This window comes from Antedon bifida, chromosome 2 (genome assembly GCF_963402885.1).
Source record: "Antedon bifida chromosome 2, ecAntBifi1.1, whole genome shotgun sequence".
Taxonomy (NCBI): Eukaryota; Metazoa; Echinodermata; class Crinoidea; order Comatulida; family Antedonidae; genus Antedon; species Antedon bifida.
Window position 1 is genome coordinate 32,454,444 of NC_136227.1, and position 20,253 is coordinate 32,474,696.

The following is a 20,253-nucleotide window of genomic DNA, read 5'->3' on the forward strand; positions in this document are numbered from 1 at the left end:
TAAATATCTCTGAACAATAATGTAAATTAATATCTAACATTTTATTTTTATCTTCACGCGGAATAAAACAATGGTAGGCCTATATAATAATGTTCAAAACGAAAATAACAGACCTCTTCCATTCATATAGATTCTCACATAATATTATTAATCATTTTTTGCTCAGCTTATGGCTTAGTGAAACAATATTCCCCGACAAAATATCGTCCTTTTTCCCAACGGGATTAGCTTTGAAAAGTTCATCCGACGTGACAAACGTGTCGACTTTTTTTTTCAATCCTTGAGGATTTTTTTCAATATTTGTCAACAACATTTTGCTAATTCTTAGGCCTGCTGTATTAACGGTGACCCTATCACTGAACGGTAGTCCCACTGACGTGAGTGATTTGAGGCCGCGTGACTCATCTCGTCTCACCAACAGTCAAAGTTACTTTCTTCTTAAAAAGGTCGTGTAGTGAGAAGAAATACTAATTTCCGCTTCATTTAGACTTTACATCATTTAATTTTCTGCAGCCCATTGACAAAACGCCAGAAGCTAAATTATTCTTTTGACATTGTGCTTTAGAACGACCGTCATTGCCTGTAGTCATTTTGTTAGGCGCCTTTTGAACACTGTTGAAAATACAACAACACGTTTATTACGACAAATCATCCTAATCTATTTCCTCTACTGACCCATGGTCAAGGCGTCCAGAACCGACACTGGACATATCAATGAAAGACGTAAGGTTTTCATCAACCTCATGTCCGTTTCTGGAACTCGTAATAATTAGGCCTATTTAACTGTCATCATTCTTCCAATTTTTGACCAAATAGTTAGAATTTTGGTCTATTTAACGAGATGTCAGACTATCGGAGAAAATGGTACATTCTTTTGAACACCGATGACTGGTTTGTACGCGTTCGTTCAAAATGATTAATAATAAAAAAAGCAACAACAACAAAAAATCTTGCCATACTATCACACAAAATCCATATTTTATCATCATTTCAAATTTCTTGATTAAATTATGCGATGTCTGCGGTAAATCATAGTATTTTTATAAATTAACATTCTAGTAGCAATTTTAATATGCAAGTTTAAGTTTATGTTCTTATCTTGTTTTTCTTACATCATTTCATCCGGTTTCAATTATTGATAGGCCTACATTTTGACAGATATCATGGGTGTGGCTAAAAAAATCACTGAGTTTTATGGAGGTTAAAGTTTTAAAATTGACTAGGCCTACTGACATCTGGAATTCTATAGATGAAAGCTAATATATTGGAATTTGATGCACTCTTGAGGCACGAGTGACGGATAACGGGACAACACGTGCGTAGGCCTAGTGGCTGCTTAGGGTGTACGTACACACGGACATGTTGTGCCATTAGAAGAAAATAAATAATAATAATGCCATGTGCGTATGTAAGGACTATATACAATTGCTATGCAAAATCTTCAATGCTTCGACATATTCAATTTGTTTCGGTTGAGACTAACTGTTACCAGTCGCAACCTAAATTTGTTTTAAAGATGTCTCAAAGTTTTAAAAATCGAGTGCTTACCTTTTATTAAAGCTATACAAAGTCCACAAACAGTTAAACTTATCAATCCTTAATAATAAAATGTCATCGTGGTAAATCCTGTATTCGGGTACTTCGATTAAGTCATGTTAGTCGGTGGTTAGCAAACTGCTGAGTTACTGAACTGATAGGAAATTGTCATAGCCAATACCTTCCGATATCACCAAATGTTTAAAACTTAAAGCTTAATTTGCGCGGTCACAATAAACACGTACTTCAAACAACAACTAAAACATCGTCGACTACGTACAAGCTTCGCTGAGTTTTCGCGCACCGCTGCTGCTGCGAGAAAAATAAACATATAAAAAATACAACTTATATTTATATCATAATATATTAAAGTGTTCTTATAATAGTTAATCATCGTCTGTCAGTGTATTGATTGAGTCACTTTATGTGGATAGTAGTTTTTTTTAAATCTTAATCATATTTTCACCATCATGTATGTGATCGAGTGGGCACGTGCCTCATGTGCTAAAGTTATTTTTAATTTTGTTATGACGTGTTTAAGGCATTCGTCCAATAGCATAGGCCTAATTTGATTTTTTTCTTTTCGTAATCCCCGCTATAACTATGATATAACATCCCCTTATATTGAATGTAAATCAAAAAATATATAACTTTTTATTTATTTCCTTCATCCTGATATTAAATATCGCTATTATTTATAAATAAAATAAATTGTGCATATCACTTGAATCAATTGAATGATTTCAATTTTGTCACCGTTGAAGAACTAGAGGGCGCAATACAGCAGTATATCCAGAGCCATTATATTCAATATATGGCTCTGAGTTTAGCAAAACAGAGAATATAATATTTTTCTGAATGATATATTGTAATAGCAAATAAGTATTAATTGGAGAAAAACAAACATACTGATCCATCCCGGAGTATGCCTACTGTAAAATTTGCACACTACCGCTCCTAATTAATGGTCCTCTCAGGCCTCTACAGTAGGTCTAGGACCGCTCCTAAAATAGTCATGCCCTACAGAGGCCTCCCTAGGTCTAGGATGGTTTAGTCGACATTTATAAACGTCTGTTAAATTTCCTGAAAGTCTGGAGGAATATCTAATAATTAATTTATGGTGGAAATTTTGTTCATTTTAGAGAAAATTATGGACTTATCTGAATGAGCCCCTCCCTAATTAATATTGGATACGCCCTGAAAACATTCAATCAATCTGTGCATACTGTCTCCACGTCCCGATGATGCATTGCTGCAGTTGGCCTATAGAAGGCATAACTTATAGATTGGTCAGTAATAATTAAAAACACAATTAGCAGATTGACTATTTTGCAGTAGTTTTTATAAACATGATGACCCAATTAATTAATCAATTAATTAAAACTCATTGATAAAAATAGTGATGATGATGTTGATTATTGGTGGCGCTCTAATTTCTTTTGTTCGCCCCGAAGTTTACCGTGTTTTGCCGATCGACGTTGAGCGATCAAAACAAATAGGGAAAATGGCCCAGCCTTGTGCAGCTAGTGTGTTGGAGTGGGTCCCAGAAACGCTTTATAATTCAGCAATTACAGCTGTAGTAGCCAGTTATTCAAAACATAGGAAAGAACTCAGATGTCTGACAGAAAATATACAATTTGATGTTTATTATAAGGTAGCATATGCATTGCAAAAATAACTTAAATGACCGAGGCGTAGGCCTACTGTGCGACGTGTATGTATGATGAAAGCTCAGCAGGTCGACCGAGTTTTTTTTGCTGACTGTTGAATAAATGTAAAAGACTAGTAGCTACTGTAGGATGGGCTAGCCTTCTGCATAGGCTTACTCTCCAGGCAGATTTAATAAACAATGAATATTTGTTGCATAAGATAGATATTAAAATTATTTATATTTTTTTAGGCCTAGGCCTACATCACATACAATACATTTTTGTCAATAATGCAAAGACTAAATTAAATACTATAAAATAAGATACTGTACATAGCCTATATTCCTTCTAGCCCTAGTTTTACTAGACTACTATACTAGTGTAGTACTGTAACTAGGCCTACTACTACTGCATGCTTTGCATATACCATGTGAATACTGCAGTACCGTTTCCTCCTGCAACACGCATCTGTATTTTCTAATTTAGGTACCACACCTTTCCATTAAATAAAAGTAAATATTATAATATAAATTAAATGTTATGAAAAATTGCATTGATTACAACTTTGCCCCTTTTACAGTTGACTGATTAACTGTAAAAATGGACACATCTGTAGTGAGACTAACTTTTAATAAATTAATATTTCCTCTTAAAATGCTTTTTGCCCTGAATGCATGTTTTTCTATTTACAATGGTTTAACCAACTTAACTCAGATCAGCACATTATCATTATATTTTGTAGTTTTTTTGTTCATTAAATAAATGAAAATTATTTTTCAGCTTTATACACAAGGTCGACTATGTCAGCTTGGATTGGAATTTTGTGAATTGGATATCTTTGCAAAGGTTCTAACAGTTAGTGATAAAAGGTTAGTTTGTACAGTATAATTGCCTATAATGTGTAGTATTAACAAATAAACTTGGTATTTTTTTCTACTTCAAATGTGTCCAAAACAGTAGAATATGAAAATAGCCTAATTGTAAGCAATAGTCATTTGAGCAGTTGGGAGTCCAATACCTATCTACCTGTACATTGCTGAATTCTTTGGATGGGACATTAAGCTGTTGGTCATAATGCAATTGAAACTTGCAAATAGACATCATTTATGTTTTATCTGTATTTACTTACAGTAAATGGTCATAATAGTGAGTGACATTGTACTATTTTGTGATTGGTCAGTGGTGACATCATCTTAGTCTTTAATCATTGGGTGTAGCCATTCTACAATTTTGCTGATATCTTAATGTTGTTTTTTTTATATTTGTAGACATTTATTACATCATTGTTTCCAAGCACTGATGGACCATGGGGTCAAAGTGGCAACCGTACTCGCTGAAGCGTATTCAACTTACGCTCAGATTCGATATTCTCATCGAGTTCAACTTGATAAAGCTATTCAACTTGGCTTTTCTTTAGGTATGTGTACATTTATCTCTTTCAAAACGTATGTAAGAGTATGCATCACATGTGTGATGTATCGGATGTAGGATATAGGCTACTATACCATAAAACCTCAAAAAGAAGCCTATGGGCTTCTTTTTTTAGGGCTCTTGGGTAGGCTTCTTTTCTAGATGAATATATAAACTTGATAAGGCTATTCAACGTGATGTATCAGATGTAGGACATAAAACCTTGAATGGGCTTCTTTGTTTGAGAATACTTTTGCAAACTACAAATGGTGGGGGGGGGGGGGAGGGGTCTTCTTTTCAATATGGGCTTCTTTTCAAGGTTTACGGTTATGTGTTTTGTATCACAATACATTTATCACATGTACTGTATACTGTAGCATGTCGCACACATCTTATATACATGTTAAATACACAAGATGGTATACTTCTGTACTGTGCTCTGTTATGTGTACAGTACTACACATTGATTCTACATCTTCCGCTGTGTTCCAGCAACAGCTGTCAGATTCACAGACTGAAGATAGCTTGCCTCAAGAGATTTCAAACTGCTGTTATCTGAATGTTGATTCAGCACTATCTTTAGAGTCTATAGAGAGTTGTTATAATAATGGTCTGTCTACACAATCAAACTAGTTAGTGATGTGCCCAAATATGATAGTGAAATGCCCAAATATGGCAGTGGTATGACATCATCATGTCCATATTTGGGCACAACACATTTTTGTCACATAAAGCTTGATAGTGTAGAAAGAGCTTTAGTTGTAAATGACCTTGACAAACATGTCATAATTTTTACGTGCAAATAAATAATTTTGTTCTGTCTATTTTATTTTAAAACTTTTTAATAAATTCATTTTGATATTTTATATTTGAAGTTAATTGTCACAATTGTGGTTTTTACAGGAGGTTTTTTAACCGAGGCTGGATGGTACCCTCAGGCCGAGAAAGCTACTGAGGCATGTCTTGCGCTGTGTTCTCAATCAGAAGACATAAAATATTTACGGAAATCTCTCGAGTGTTGCATCCGGTTAGTTACATCTCATAAAATTATGTACTTTAGTTTTTTACCGATATTGTCGAACATTTCAAAAGCAAAGAAATCCTTTTAATGAAATTAATAAGTTTTCAGGACCCTGGGAATTATTGAAAGACAAATATAAATGATTATTTTTTTATTAGTTACTGAAAATTGCCATAGAAATCTATTAATAAAACAAATATACATGCAAAATACCTGTAGCTCTGTCTACACTAAGTATCAAACTAGTTTGACAAAAAAAAGTGTGATGTGCTCAAATGTGGTAGTGATATGCTTAAATATGGTAGTGATATGCTTAAATATGGTAGTGATATGACATCATCATATCATGTCCATATATGTGCACATCACATTTTTTGTCTCATAAGGTTTGATAGTGTAGACAGAGCTTTACATAAACATAATATTTTTGAAATGGCATCATACATTTACAGTAATATAGTATAATAGTCTGTAACAACTCAAATGATTAAAAATCTCAGGCTAGTTTACGTCCGCAATGCCAACTGCAAGTACCAGTCATCAGAAGAAACATATCGACGAGCTTTACGTACAGCAGACAAGCTCATGGCTAGGAATTCGGTTGTGAATTTAGCTGCCGTCCATGGTGAGATGTGTGCCCTACTTTATGCTAGGAGCCAATATGACGAGGTAATGTAAAAGACTATTGATTGATTGATTGATTGATCACTTTATTTCAGAATAAAAATTCAATATATACAACAAACAATACGAAACGGAAAATCACATTAAAATATGATTTCCTCCCATTTAGTGAAGAAATTTGAAGATCGTAACAGATAGTTCGTAGTACACCTAACAAGATCATTTCCACTATTCAGAACTCTTATTCTAAAATGATAGACGCACTTGCAGACATACTCGTATATCCCAACATGCATCTGTTTACAGGCACATTTTCCTTAACTTCCAAACAGCATGCACAACTTTTCATTTTCATCAACTTCAATTAATAAAGTGGAGTTTGCATGTATTAAGGGTTAAAGTTGTATAAATAAAAACATTGTATAAGTAATTCTCTTAACAATTTATAACTGATATTCTAAATAACTTATTTTGATTTTATGACCTAAATATTTTATGCAATATTTGTGGCTACACATTGACTGAATTTGTTGACAATTCTCTTCTATTGTCTCACTAGGCTCATAAACACTGTGTACAAGCGTTAGAGAGTTTACACTCTGGTATGCCAATAAAGAGCTCTATAGATATACTAAGACAATCGTCAAAGGCTTGTGTAGCTAAAAGACGTTTTAAGAAAGCAGAGATACTTATAACACACGCTGTTCAACTAGCAAGGTAGAGTTACATCAATAATGTAAATTAAGTACAGACCTCCCAACTCTCCCGATAAGGGCGCGAATCTCCCAATATATATATCTCCCGCTCTCCTGCAATTTCCTTTCCAATTTTCAATAGCACCTTCTATAGTTTTACATATTTTAAAAATATTATAGCCCACTCTATTATTTAGACATGATTTTGTTCCTCCCGATATTTTATTTTTCTAAGTTGGGAGGTCTGTATGCAAACAAATAATCACCATACTTTTTACTCATATGCAAAATTTCAAATATAATTTTTCAGTACCTACTACTAGCTTTTATTTTCCGATTTTACTGTTCTAATAACTTATTTATTTTTTTATAATTTTGCAGGGAATATTTTGGTGTACGTCATCCCAAGTACTCGGATGCTCTTTTAGATTATGGGTTTTATCTTCTTAATGTAGATTCTATATGCCAATCTGTTACTGTCTACCAGGTGAGGAGGCCGGACACAATACGCAAATCTACGTTATCTTCAACCATAATGCCATGATTTTGTATATTTTTCCCAAATTTCCTAAATATAACTGAACACAACCTTCCAAAATAATTTCTCTACTAAAAAAAGCAAAAAATTTTTAATGGGTTTCGAACTAAGGGCTCCATTTCCACAAGCTGAAGCCAATAAGCCAATGACAAACCTGTTTGATCTATGTACATGCTTATATAGCATCCTCTATGTCCTCATTATGTATATTCATAATGTGCTCCTTAAAATAGTGTCTACACTAGTGTGATGTGCCCAAATATGGTAGTGATAAGACATCATCGTGTCCATGCATGGTCACATATCATTTTTTTGTCACATAAAGTTTGATAGTGTAGACAGAGCCTTACATGTGGGCCAGTTGTCTACTAAATCAAGCATTGAATAACATTTTTCGTGTCTGTTTTTAGCAAGCCCTTGATATTAGGTTGTCTGTATTCGGTGGTAGGAACATCCATGTAGCTGTTGCGCATGAAGATCTAGCCTATGCCTCTTATGTTCACCAGTACAGTTCAGGAAAATTTGACGATGCCAAGTAAGCCGAATATACTTTTTAATTATTCAATATTATTAATTAATGGTAATAAATAATATTTGCTTTTGAGGTATTATTCTATAGTGGTTTTTGAAATCTCTCACGTTTTTTTGCTTCAGAATGCATGCAGAACGAGCAATAGAGATAATAACACATATATTACCAGAAGATCATTTACTACTAGCATCATCTAAAAGGGTCAAAGGTTAGTTATTAGCATATAAGGGACACCATTTGGATCCACTAAATTTATTTATTTTGCAGTAGAGTGTCCTATTAATAGAGATGTGCCCTGCATAGTGTTATACTGTATGTTGATATCGCATTTCCATTTCTACGGTTTATCCTTATCCGAGAAGACTTGTTCTACCACCAGAACCATAGAGCGAGTGAGCCTCAAACCCTTGCCGATGTTATGGCTATGTAACTACGGTTCCACTGTCTTAACCGCTTGGCCAGTTACTCGCACATAAATAAATATAAATGGGTACCAGTGAAGTCATTCTCTCACACATAGATCATTTTATCATAATGTCTTTTTCAGCACTTATATTAGAAGAAATTGCAATTGATTCTCAAGACAAAGTTTGTGAGGCTAAACTTTTACAAGAAGCCCAAGATCTACATCTATCATCACTTAGTCTAGCAAAAAAAGCTTTTGGAGAATTCAATGTGCAAACAGCCAAACATTATGGCAACTTAGGAAGGCTATATCAATCAATGCATCGATATAAGGCAAGAGTTTGCATCATTCTTACCTATCATTATCATCATCATCAACATCATTATAATATTATTACCAACGTTTCCATCATCATCAATGAGTCCAGGCTTGTAATATATTGGTTATATAACTTGTTGGATGAGGTTCACATTGTTCATGATGGTGGCAATTTGTTTAATCTCCCTTTGTATTGGTTACTTTGTCCGGTTTTTCTCCCCAACACCAAACTCATTGAAAACCGGAAAGTCTTCGAATCAGACTTATTTTGACGTCCAAAATGCCCCAGTTTTTCTTTTTAACATTAAAACACATTTAAAATACCAGACTTTCCAGAAAACCAGTGGCCGTATTTACTATTTACACTTTGGCTAAGGGAAACACTTAAATTTAAGAAAAATCACCTATCTAAGTGAATACAATTTAAGAGAAATACTTATTTGTTGAATTAATTGAAGTACTTTATATTTATGGGAAATATCTCACTTAAGTGTGATTGGTGAATACGACCACTGACATATAAGAGTCGGCCCGAGGGAGTCCGTTGTTGGGAGAATTGTGTGACAATACTTTATCTAATGCATTTTTATCTATAGGAGGCGGAGTTAATGCATATCAAAGCTATTGAGATAAAGGAACGCCTATTAGGGGAAGAGGATTATGAAGTTGCCCTCTCAGTTGGCCATCTAGCCTCACTGTATAACTATGATATGATGAGGTATACAGAAGCTGAGTCCTTATACCTTAGGTCTATAGAAATTGGTATGTATGATGTTGTTTTGTTCATTAACAGTACATTTGTCTCATAATCGGACCAATTGTGAATGGTCACGCACCTTGCAGTCTACTCCCACTGCTCACATATAAACAGCAAGGAGTTTAAAGAGCTAGATATGTATTGATTATCAGCTCAAAACAGCCCTCGAATACGCCTAATTTTATACTTTCTTTTAGTTTTAACAATGTTATAATTTATATGTATATATACTTAAGAATTTTTATATAAATTAATTATCACTTTGTACATACTGACATAGATAAAAACCATCCCCTCCATCTCTGCTTCGCCTTTCCCTCTGTCTTACCCTTCTCCCTCTGTTTTGCCCTTCCCTTCGTCTCACCCTCTCCCTCTGCTTGGCCCTTCCCTCTGTCTCACCCTCTGCTTCGCCCTCCCCTCAGTCTAACCCTCCTCCCTCTGCAACCCATTTGAACAGGTGTCTGCTTTTATAACCAGAACTCCTTGCTTGAGCCAATATCGTTATATTATTCTTGTATTTTGGTTCTACAGGTAAAAAACTATTTGGTCCTGGCTACAGTGGATTAGAATACGACTACCGCGGTCTCATACGATTGTACTCCTCTCTCAACCATTATGATAAAGTGTTTGAATTTCAAGAAATTCTCTCTAACTGGATGACGTTACGAGAGATAAATCGCAACCCAGATGATATACTTGAATACATTACTAACTCACGGGCTGAAGAGAGCGTAGAAGAAGTTTTGAAAAAGTTTTTTAAACTAGAATGATGTCATCTTATTAACGTTGTTGCCATGTTATCAGAAATTGTCTTCAATTCGTAGTAACCAGGATTTGAAAGTTACCGTCATACATAACTTCCAAATTAAGGTAAAAAATCTTATTTGGGAAAATAATATTTAGAAATAATCGCCAAGATATGGAAATATCGCCACAGTAAGCCGACAGCATCATGCTATTTATTGTTTGACCTCAAGAATGTTTTTTTTTTTCAAACTGAAATACTATCTCGAGAAATAGTTACTCAACATACCAACAAGCCATAGCATCAAGAATGCCAAGATTATTATCATATTCGGTTTTTTATTATGGTTTATTAGGCGTAAAAGTGCTCTCTTCTTTGATGTGTTTTCCCCTCTTTTTTAAAATCGGAAGTTGGACTGAAGTTATTTTTTAAATGAGAAAGTGGAATTGGAAACTCGATACGCAATATTTAAATGTTAATGTATTTTGTTGGGAGTTGTTTAAGTAGATGCTGATTATGTTGTGTGCAGGGCTACACTGTCAGGTCAAAGGTTACTCTGTCAAGCTATATTTTGTTGTTTATGTGATGTGTTTAGCACAAGTATTTGTGTTGCTTTTGTAAAGATAGATTTGTCAAATATGTAATTCTGAAATTTAGAATGAACTAATCAGTTTAATGTTAAATTGTATGTTGCTTCATATGCTTTTAAAGCTTTTTTCTTATGTAATGTATTCTTAATAGAATTCTTCTAATTTTTACTAGACACACGTAATGTTATTCTTTAAAGATGTATTGTCCCCCAAAAAACATGAAAAATGAACATTAATTAAATCAGACTTTGTTATTTTGTAGTTTTAATCACGTTCATCACTCCGTAGAAAAAAAAGGAAAAAAATAATGTTTTCACTTATAAAATAACATAATAAATCGTTAATTTCAACCGAAAATCCATCCATTTTTTTAGATCCAATTTTTGTTCAAAATGGATAACTATTATGTGACATTAAAATGGCACATTCAACAACAAAAATTGTAAAAATTATTTTTCAGGAGGACAATACATCTTTAAGCCTTTCTTTACATTTTATAAGCTTAAAAGTAAAACCTATATTTGTATCATATCATGTCATATTTTATCTCCCCCTCCCCCCAAAAATGAACAATGTACCATATCGTGCCTACTAGACATGAACAATGATAAATGCAGCTTGTATAGATTTTAAACGATGAGGTGGAAAAGGCAATTTGTAAATGTGTTGAGATGAGAACAGTAGCCTACAGTTGGCTATAGGCTAGCTTGTTTTACAAATGTATGTTACCCTGAAAAATTACTAAAACAAACTGAATATACTTAATATTGTTATGAACTACGACATAATGAAACTGCCTTATGCCTAAATACTAATTTGATATTATATATTAATATTTTAACATATAACTATAGGAAAGATGCGATTTTTTGATCTAATTAAAAAAAAAATCAGTATTGAATCATACATTTATTAGGGAACTGTGTTCATATATTCATCTGATAATATGTGTTCATATTACCTTGGCTTATTTCAAAACTACTTATTGTAAAAAAAGAAATCACAATAATTTATTAATAATGTGTTTATAAGTTGCTTAACTGTTACATCATGTAGAGTTTAAAACTGTTAATTTAAAAATCTAAACTTTTTTTTTTAAACATTTTTATCTATAAGGTATAACACAGTCCTGTATTAAGGATGGGCTTATACATGAGGATCATGTAAGGATTATCCTGTACATGCATGTACCCTTTTTTGCATACAAATTTGGGCAGGCTAATAAATGAATCGGTACCCAGTGACTTTAACAAGTGGGTAATTGAGGAGAAACAGGTGTTCACCCCAAAATATAAAGTTTTTACCCACAAGGGACATGCCTCGGGGTATTGCCATTCAAATAATAAATTCATACAAATTATTTCTATTTATTATGTTTAGAGACAATGTAAGTGGTGGTATCATATCATAACATTTATTAAAATATATAATTCCTCTCCTTAATATATTATATGTTGCTTAAGTGAAGACTAGGTGGTGATCATCAGTGTATAATAAATGTACTCTATATGTATACAAGAAAAGCTAACTGGACATTAAAGTAGAGTATCTTACTACAGTAATGGTCATTGTAGTGGTCATTGGTTACCATGGTAATTATTTAAATATCCAGTTGTGAAAGTGTTTTTCTAGTAAATTTAAAAGGACAACTCTTCCTGGCTGTTTCCATGGTGTGTTGCAGCTATGGTAACAGTAATACTTTGTAAAATGCTTATTATATGTGGACATATATTTAAAACTTATATTTGTTATTTTCAATCTTTATCTATAGATGTGTCGTCTTTGTTATAGATATTGTAGCTATAATCTATAAAGTAAGAAAATAAAAGCATGGAACAACCAAGTTTTTACTTGCAATGTTTGTTTTTTTGGATTCTTTTGAATTTAAAATATTTATTGTTACTAGTATTAACACAATTATTAGGTCTAATACAGTAAAAGATTTGAAATCGCAGTGGTTTACAACTCCCTGGTTAGAGTAAAGGGCCTCGTGAAAACGAACCATTGTATTGGCGTTTGATTCGCCGTGCCGGAACAGGTGTGAAGGACCCTTAAGTCTGTCCATTGTTATTTCATTCTATGTGCACGGTTGACCGTGTGTGCAGTTAAAAAGAATACTGTAACGTGCACGGTGTCGACCTTTTCCATAGAAAAAAGGCATTAGATGCGCAGTAAACAATTTGACGCATGGTCAACCGTATCAATAGCCTCTCTACAACAAAAAGAGACGGTGATATCCCAACAGATAGAGGGCGATGTACAAAATGGCCGCCACAAATGAATGCGATATGGATTTTACCACCGTGGATAATGACTTTAAAAATGAGGCTTTAGATGAAAGTGAGGAACCTTTGCCCGAGAGCAAAATTGTCAAAAAGAAATCTAATTCTAAAGCAAACAAAAAAAATAAGCGTAATTTACAGAATATCCTTTATGATGTTTTAGCATAGTGACAAGTGTAGGCTTCGTAATATCTATCAATCAGTGTTTATGATGACACCACATGAGTGCTGGTGGCGTGGGTTTAGTGGTCATAAACAATCAACAGGAAATGATCTTCCTGGCCTACATGGATCTTTTCTGAAATAAAGTTGAAATAAACTTAATGTAATATAAACCAGGCTATAAACCATTTACTTCTGTTTCTAGGATCGATTATTTTCTATTTAGAATGTTTTAAAACCAAGAATCTGAATTTATATCCTTAATTTTTATAAATTACTTGAGGAACTAAAGTACAAAGTGAGACTGGTTATAGAACCCAAGTAAGTAGTATGCTTTGGTTACTTAGTACTGTAGTTGTCTAGTAATATTTATACACTTTTCAAATTTAACGTTTTTATAAAAGAAGAAATGTACTCTTAGCTATACACCTTTTTAAATAATTCTTGTTGGTCTTTTAATTTTAGCGTTGTGAGACATCAGTAAATAGAATAGCGCTTTATAAAAGTTTATTATTATTATTATTATTACAGAGTGTATAATAGATTGAATAGCATTGAATTGTTTGCAATGAGCAGTGACACCCAATAGATAATCCTGAAATGTATTATCACTATTAATCAACTTTTTTTTTGCAGAAGTATACATATAGAGAATGAGGAATGTGATGGACCTATTGCACAGGTTGTGTTCATGAACCATGCTTTAGTAAGGTAGCTAACTTCAGATATGATTTCAGAACAATCGCAAGATTAAGGATATCGCCGCACGCGCTCGCCGTACAGCCGTCGCTGTCAATTGCTGTGACGTCAATGGTGCATCGCAATATCTACTTAATGAGTTTTCACTGTTGTTAACATACAAGAGATATCACTATTTCCTTGCTATTAGACTTTGTGTAGAGTAATACGTGAAATAAAAAATATTTTTTTTTTTACAGGCATTATCGTCACGAAATAGAGGAATTTTTTGAGAATCTTTCGAAAAGAAGTATAGAAGATGATCACAGAAACCTTAGGCCACAAGTAAGTAGTAGTACAGTAGTTCAAGTAGTTTTCATCTTGTTAAAATTATCGTAGAAGTGTACTGTGACTTCATTGGTATGCTTAAAATATGGGATCTACCCCTGAACTTTCCAGTAGAATAATGAAGACTATTAAAGATGTATTTCCCCCCTTAAAAAATAATTTTTAAAATGGTTGTTGTTGAATATGCCATTTTAATGTCCCATAATAATTATCCACTTTGATCAAATATTGAATGTAAAAAAATTGTGTTTACCTGAAAAACTGTAATTTAAAGCAAAAAATGGTCAAATTGGCTGCCAGCCAATGGATTTTTGGTTGATTTTAACCATTTATTATGTTATTTTATAAGTGAAAACATTATTTTTTTTGTTTTATTTTCTACGGAAGTGATTACCTTGATTAAAACTACAAAATAACCTAATACAATGTCTGATTTAATTAATCTTCATTTTTCATGTTTTTGGGGGACCTTTAATAACAATTTTTTTTGTGTTTTTCAGAATTCATCACTTACACTGTTTAAAAATGATCGTCAGAAGAAGATGGCGTTTACGGCCATAGGCAATGTGCAATATTTCAATCGATTCTGCATTGATACAATGGGCAAACCACTGTGCAATGATAACCCACGGTTGACAGCTGGTTGGACAATACCGGAGTATCCTAACTGATTTGATTGGATAATTTATTTGATTGTGTTGAATATTTGCTTCTGCAGACAGCAATCTTCATCCGCTTTTTGATACTGTAGCGTAGTTAGAGATTATTTTGAGCGATTTAGAGGGTTAAGTTAATATTTAAGAGACAAAAATACAAAAAAAAAAAAATACTGCAGACTGTTTACTGTCACTGCAAACCCAGGCTTCGCCATTCCGTCAGTATTTTTAATTACCAAAAACAGTGCTACCACCTAAGCATCAAATTGGCCATTTACAGTGTTGCATGTGATGCATAATAAGTATAATTTCTAATCGGTATTATTAACCAGTTAGAAAATCAATAGAGGAGATAGGCATCGCTGGGATGAGTACTACTATTGTACTGTATCTCATCTGCTACGCCCTACGATCATCTAGGTCATGGGACAAGTAGAACTAGAAAATCGTAAGCTTGTTTTAAAAGAATGAATATTTTTCCTGAATAGTAGTAGTTATGAGCAAATGTACACAGAATCACTCCCTGTTGATGAGCAGCCAAGTGGTAACAGGAGAAAGAAGGCTTGCTGCTTCAACTGCGGTGAAGATGACCATGCCGTCCGTGATTGTCCACAGGTACTGCAACCTATTATACTATATTGCATGTTTTTTTTCTAATTTGTCTACCAGTATTTGATTTATTTCTTCTTTATGCTGGGTGACCTCTTCAGAACATGATAAATACACTGGGAGACAATCCTGCACTTTTTTTTAATGGTGTATCCAGTTCTTTATCATTTACAATGTATATACACATGACCAATAGCTTTACATCCCATCCGAAGGACAAGGTAACAAGGAAAGTACTTTTCCTAAGTATAACAGCAATGGTACAGACAGGTCCCGAACCAATGCTTCTAGCTAGTTTGATATTCCTTACCATTACGCCATATTTCTCACTTCTTTTGGGACAGATTTTAAAGGTGATATATTTATTTAATTTAAATACCTTGGATGGTTTATTTGTTTGTTTTCTAAATATATTCAGTATGAATACATCAACTTGACCTTTTTTTAATTTGCAGCCTCAAGATCTGGTAAGAATTGGTATTAATAAAAAAAAGTTCATGTCAAAAATGTCAAATATGTCATCAAAAAGGTATCATGTGGACGAAGATAACATTGAGAAATTTAAGCCAGGCCATTTAAGGTAATGTCAAATTATTGAAATATTATAATTTAGTAATAATTAGTTGCTGCAGTAGTATTAATTGATAAAAATAATATGATGTTCATTTTTTTTCATTTGCAGTGAAACATTACGAAACGCTCTTGGACTGAATTCAAACCAACTGCCATTGCATATCTATCAGATGCGAGTGTATAACTACCCACCAGGGCACTTAAAAGCTGCTGAAGTTGTCACATCTGGTCTCACTGTGTATGATAACCACGGTAAGTGTACACACAGGTAATGAATGCTGTAGCTAGTCTTGTCAAAAGATGTTATATAAATTTGTGATTTACATAATTACAGTAGTTCTCATACGGCAAATGTTGTCTTGCCAATCACAGAGAACTGATCAACCTAATAATAATCTCTCTTGACAATGTTAAATGTATGAATGTATTTATTCTTGGTCCTCAAGCTTAACTGAAAACTGAGGAACGTGCTTATGCTATGAGAGCAATTCTAAACTACAGTAAGAGAAAAATTTTTCATCCTTGCCTTGTTTTGTTTTTCTAGAAGACGGTGAGAGTGTAGATTCCAGGCTTCAAAACGTTCACCCTGATTATGAGCATGACAAGCTTATCTGCTACCCCGGTTTCAACGTGGATAAACCGCACAATATGATTGATGTAAGTACAATAGTCCAATCCTTTTCATCAAGCACACTATGTGGAGTAGTAGCACTATGCGAAGTGTAGCACAAATATATCAAATGAAATATTTCACCATAATATTAATATCGAACATTTATGCTCTTTACCAGAGTCTCACAGCGCAACATGAAAAGAATAACTATTAAAATAGGTGGTTTTCAGGAGAGATTTGAATTGAAAAGGGGATGGAGTGTAACGGATGGAATGAGGAAGATCTCTGGTGCTTGAGCAAAGAATAAAAAACCCTACAATTGTAGTGAAGCTACAACCTAAAGGTCTAGGGTTCAATCCTGACATAGTGCCAGGGTTGTAACTTACTGTTCCTACTCTTTAAGCATCAATAAGACGATAATAATTGTATTTAATTCACAAGCTATTTGCTGTTTTATGTATATGAAATAAAAAGAGGTAAAGGTGTTTAGTGGAAAGTTTCCCTTCTAACGCTCTGTCTATTAAACTTTATGTGACAAAAAAATGTGATGTGCCCATATATAGACATGATGATGATGTCATATCACTACCATATTTGGACATATTACTACCATATTTGGGCACATCACACTTATTTTGATAGTGTAGACAGAGCTGTACAAAGCATAAAATGCTTCGCAGAAATTATGAAAATATCCCAGTGCATATGTTGTACAGGGCCACACTGTTTACATGTTTCGGTACTACTGTATTGCTATTGTAATATAGATGAAAAGGCTTTGTACGGAGTAATGTAAGGCTATCTAAGTTAACATGTGATAGACCGCAGCCAAACAAAAAGTTTTATTTTTTGCTTAGGAATGTGAAAGATTCAGGATGCCACCAATGCAACCAAATCAGCGAATAGAAAAGTTAAAAAGACAATTGCCAACACCAACTAAGAATAAAACTACATCAAAAAAGAGAAGCAAGAACTTCAGTGATAATGATTTGAGTGAAGAACTTAAAAGAAGAAAGATAGACAGTAGACAAGAAGAAAATATGGATATTAGTATTACAGGTAATAAAATAATACTTGTTTTATGGATATAGAAACACTACACTATCAAACTAGTTTGACAAGAAGTGTGATTTGCCCAAATATGGTAGTGATATGCCCAAATATGGTAGTGATATGACATCATGTCCATATTTGGGCACATCACATTTTTCTTTTCACATAAAGTTTGATAGTGTAGACAGAGCTTTAGAACTGCACTTTTTGTCTCAGTACATTTCATTAATAAAAAATGATATTGTCATTTGTTAACAGATAGTGATGTTGACCAGAAAGGATATTCCAGCCTGTCATGTGACGAAAACTTCAAACCACCCTTGCCACCTACACCTGGTTATTCTACACCCCCACCACTTCCAACCTCCACACCACCACCCACCCCAGGAAGGACATCCACACCACGTAGTCCTCAGGTTGATGCACCCGTTATGAGTCGCACCCCAAGCTGCGGTTCATTGGATAGTGAGGCTAACAACGTTGGTGGCTTCTCCCCTCTCTCTGGAGCGAATTCACAAAGTAGTAGAGGGCAGTCACCGTCCCTTGACGAACTGGAACAGCAGCGGTTAAATTTGCTGTCGGCGTTTGACGATGGCGACACCGAAGGGACATCAGATACTGGTGAGATGATCAAAGTTAATGGGGAATTCTTTTCAATTACTGATACAGCAGATATAAGTGGGATGGAACAAAAAGATGGAAGTTCAGAAGACAAAGAACTAAATGCAGACACTACTGTCAATGATGATTCACAATCACATGATTCCACTGACCAGAGTTGTGCCGAAGAGGGCGTTGTCCAACCTTCTAATAAAGATCCAGGTTATAGCTCTGAGAGAACTGATGATAGTGATGATGTGGTGGTGAAGGGATCAACGTTAAGAGTTCCAAAAAAAGATGACCTGACACCAAACAAATCTGGTGTTCCTCACTGGAGTAAGTTCTCAAAAGACATCTCTCCACATCCTCCAGACGAAAACCTTACAGAATCAACCGGAGTTTTTAAACGTCTTTGTGGTATACTTAAAAGAAACAAGAAAGTTGATTAATATATGAAAGCAATAGTACAGAATTTATGATACGCATGATTGACTCTGGAGACCATTAGTAAATTCTCTTTTATATTTGTATAAAAAAAGATATTTTTATAAATGGAAGAATCTAAAGTTTACATTTGTGCTTTGTTGTTGGCTATTCATTGTCTTGGACTTTTTATCATGATGTCCTTACAGTATGGGATCTTTTTATGATTATGATGTCATTGTACATAATGTATATAATCCTGCTCTTAAGATTATGATGTCATAATGCATGCATACCGTATGATGTCATAGATAAATATAAAGGGATTTCTTCTTGGTACATTTATGTCTCTCATTATTCCAAAGAACATCTTATCTGTACTGTTACTTGTCGTTAGTTTTATTTTATTAATGCTGTAGTGTATTTTATCGTAGAAAATGAAAACAAATATTTTTGATCCTAAAAACCGAAAATGTTGGTTTGCCAGAAAAACAGGTCGCCATGATTGTCATTCTGTGACCTTTTAACAATGTATAAATTTCCCACTTTTCAAAAACTGAAAAACAAAACTGATAATTTTATGTCAACATCTTATTGTGAATTACAGTTGAATGTTCTAAATTGTTTGTCTTGATGTATAAACATTTTGTTTTATTGATATAAATGCAAATGTAACATTTGTAAAGTTTTTACTGAGTATTATTAAATATAAAGGTATTTTATTGTTATTTTATATTTTGTTATCTTTATTGTTACATCAGTACATATTACAGAAAAAATGGCAAAATTGTGATTCTTTTATTTTTTTACATAAGTTGTAACAGCAACTATATAATAATTTGACATGTGCAGACCCACGTTGTGTTCTGCGCATTTTACCTCAATACATATTTTGAAAAGTCGATATATTGCCGATTTTTCCAAAAAATGGTCGAAAATTGGCAATTTTTTTGAAAAAGTCTGTGTACTATTAGTACAGGGATTTTTTTCAAAAAATGTCAAATTTTCGACCTTTTTATTTTTCGATAAAACTGGTTACTATAGCACAATTGACATGCGTAGAACGCATTATTCGACTCTGCGCATGTTTATTATGCTATAGTAACCATTTATGTCAAAAGTGGTTACTATAGCACAATTGACATGCGCAGAACCCATTATTCGACTCTGCGCATGTTTATTATGCTATAGTAACCATTTATGTCAAAAAATAAAAGGGTAGAAAATCGGCCATTTTTCGAAAATTTCCCTGTAGAGGGATTTTTTCAAAAAAATGGCCAATTCTCAACCTTTTAATTTTTCGATAAAACTGGTTACTATAGCACAATTGACATGCGTAGAACGCATTATTCGACTCTGCGCATGTTTATTATGCTATAGTAACCATTTATGTCAATAGTGGTTACTATAGCACAATTGACATGCGCAGAACCTA

At 33.7% G+C, this 20,253-nt stretch overlaps 2 protein-coding genes across 2 annotated transcripts; both read left to right on the plus strand.

Moving 5' to 3' along the window:
- Positions 1 to 2,924: 2,924 nt before the first annotated feature.
- Positions 2,925 to 12,664, plus strand: LOC144834689 (amyloid protein-binding protein 2-like). The gene is made up of 12 exons (XM_078689583.1): positions 2,925 to 3,190; positions 3,966 to 4,054; positions 4,454 to 4,602; positions 5,499 to 5,622; positions 6,117 to 6,285; positions 6,800 to 6,957; positions 7,317 to 7,422; positions 7,884 to 8,008; positions 8,128 to 8,213; positions 8,553 to 8,743; positions 9,326 to 9,491; positions 10,018 to 12,664. Exons 1-12 carry the CDS (start codon positions 2,939 to 2,941, stop codon positions 10,254 to 10,256), a joined length of 1,854 nt encoding a protein of 617 aa, XP_078545709.1. The 5' UTR covers positions 2,925 to 2,938; the 3' UTR covers positions 10,257 to 12,664.
- A 423-nt stretch (positions 12,665 to 13,087) lies between these two features.
- On the plus strand, positions 13,088 to 19,551 carry LOC144834690 (zinc finger CCHC domain-containing protein 8-like). The gene is made up of 11 exons (XM_078689584.1): positions 13,088 to 13,245; positions 13,544 to 13,586; positions 13,902 to 13,976; positions 14,204 to 14,288; positions 14,792 to 14,949; positions 15,442 to 15,562; positions 16,012 to 16,136; positions 16,239 to 16,381; positions 16,674 to 16,786; positions 17,600 to 17,801; positions 18,054 to 19,551. The coding sequence occupies exons 1-11, from the start codon at positions 13,110 to 13,112 to the stop codon at positions 18,842 to 18,844; spliced, it is 1,992 nt and encodes a 663-aa protein (XP_078545710.1). The 5' UTR covers positions 13,088 to 13,109; the 3' UTR covers positions 18,845 to 19,551.
- Positions 19,552 to 20,253: the final 702 nt, after the last annotated feature.